The 1,599-nt window shown below is 43.1% G+C and overlaps 1 protein-coding gene across 1 annotated transcript in view; it reads right to left on the bottom strand.

The window, feature by feature from the left end:
* Nucleotides 1-1,599, bottom strand: part of LOC101849556 (major facilitator superfamily domain-containing protein 8-like) — a 13,483-nt gene that overhangs the window by 6,762 nt on the left and 5,122 nt on the right. Inside the window, exons 5-6 of the mRNA XM_035971541.1 lie at nucleotides 1,323-1,436; nucleotides 190-412 (exon numbers count right to left, since the gene is read on the bottom strand). Of these exons, the coding sequence (XP_035827434.1) occupies nucleotides 190-412; nucleotides 1,323-1,436 (337 nt within the window). The remainder of the gene's footprint in view (nucleotides 1-189; nucleotides 413-1,322; nucleotides 1,437-1,599) is intronic.

The following is a 1,599-nucleotide window of genomic DNA, read 5'->3' as shown; positions in this document are numbered from 1 at the left end:
TGTTGTTGTTGTTGTTGTTGTTGTTGTTGTTGTTGTTGTTGAAAGATGTATCATTATTATAATGTTGTCGGTATTGTTATTACAGTTAATAGTACCATTATTATTACATGTATCGTTATCACAATAATCAAACAAAGAGGTGACAGTGCGACTTTTCCTTTCATAAAGAACAGAAAGATGTGTATTTGCCTCACGATCTCACCATCCACCTGAATACTGGCGAAACTTTCGTTGTCCTCACCACAGAAGCCAGAACTCACGGGGTGGCTCTTGAAGACGGCACAGAGGAGAACGATGCTGACAAGAGAAGACAGGGCGGCGATGAGGGTAGGGCAAGTATACATGTTGAGATGGAAGGCCGCGGACTCTATGGGACCAGGGTATTTCAGCAAGACTAGAACAGCCTGGAGGGCTGTGCAGAAGGGAAAATAAGGAACATTAACTGTTAGTCAGGTAAGTATGAATGTAGGTGTTTTACGCCCGCATCGACACAAATCAATGATTTAGGAGGCGGGCTTCAACTATGCTTGTCGGGGTCAACCTGGGCTGAGAGGGGTACAACATCCCATCAGAACGACTGAGATACTAGATAAAAAAATTCACCACACTCGGGAATCGAAGTCGGGTTGCCTGCGATCGACTACAAAGCACCTAACCGCTACCCCACAGACGCCCGTCGGTACGTATTTGAATAATGTCGGATTTTTCAGGGAATATTTGTTAGGTTGGTGCAGTGAAAACAAAACAAAACAAAAACAAACCAAAAGCACGTCGATTTTGCTTTTACTTTTATTTTCCAAGAGGAGCTTTATTTCCTTCACCAGCTGGACATTTGTTAGCTTTTTCCCCCCTCCGTGCTCAACATTGACTGAGAACACATACGTCATTGCATTTTACAACTCTGTACCCCAATATTAAAACGTTATATTTGCTCAATACCTAGTTTTGAAAGATTTGGCGTCAATAATTTAAAGTTTCACAACATGCCAAGCTTCTTCGAATGCAATTCTTGGAATATCTTGAAAAAAACAACCCGAAATATTCTTACGAGTTTGAGAGAGCAAAAGTAACGAACCAACGGTGTTTAATTCTATAAGTTGTACGTCGCTTCTGCTACTTACGCGGTTTGGACGAGATCGATGCTACGTAGCCTACACCATTGTGTAGATGTAGGTCCTAGATCCTCGCCCTCTACTCAATGCTAGAAATGACAAGAATGTCTTTTGGTGAACAATTTAGTTTATCTCGCATTCATATGATTATTTTTTGGGGATTATTTGAGCAGACAAAGTATGACAAGACAAATTACGTGACCAACTCACCAGGCCCGAGTATAAAACCTGTGGTACAGCTAATGTTGAGATTGGCCATCGCTGCAGTCCTCTCTTTGATGGTGGTGGCCCCCGAGACGTAGCTCCTGATCAAGGCACCATATGCTGTAAGATGAGAAAACAGTCTCAGGTTTGCTCACTGGCGTCTGTAATGTAGCGGTTAAACACTTATACGGGGTGCCCACTACGGATGGGATCGGCCGATCGCCCGACTCAGTCTCCTAAAAAACAAATGTGTTTGTTTTCAGTTTCACGCGACCGAGTCGGG

This window comes from Aplysia californica, unplaced genomic scaffold (assembly GCF_000002075.1).
Source record: "Aplysia californica isolate F4 #8 unplaced genomic scaffold, AplCal3.0 scaffold00454, whole genome shotgun sequence".
NCBI classification, from domain to species: domain Eukaryota; kingdom Metazoa; phylum Mollusca; class Gastropoda; order Aplysiida; family Aplysiidae; genus Aplysia; species Aplysia californica.
Note: the sequence above shows the minus strand (reverse complement) of the source record. Positions and strands in the feature narration are given on the sequence as shown.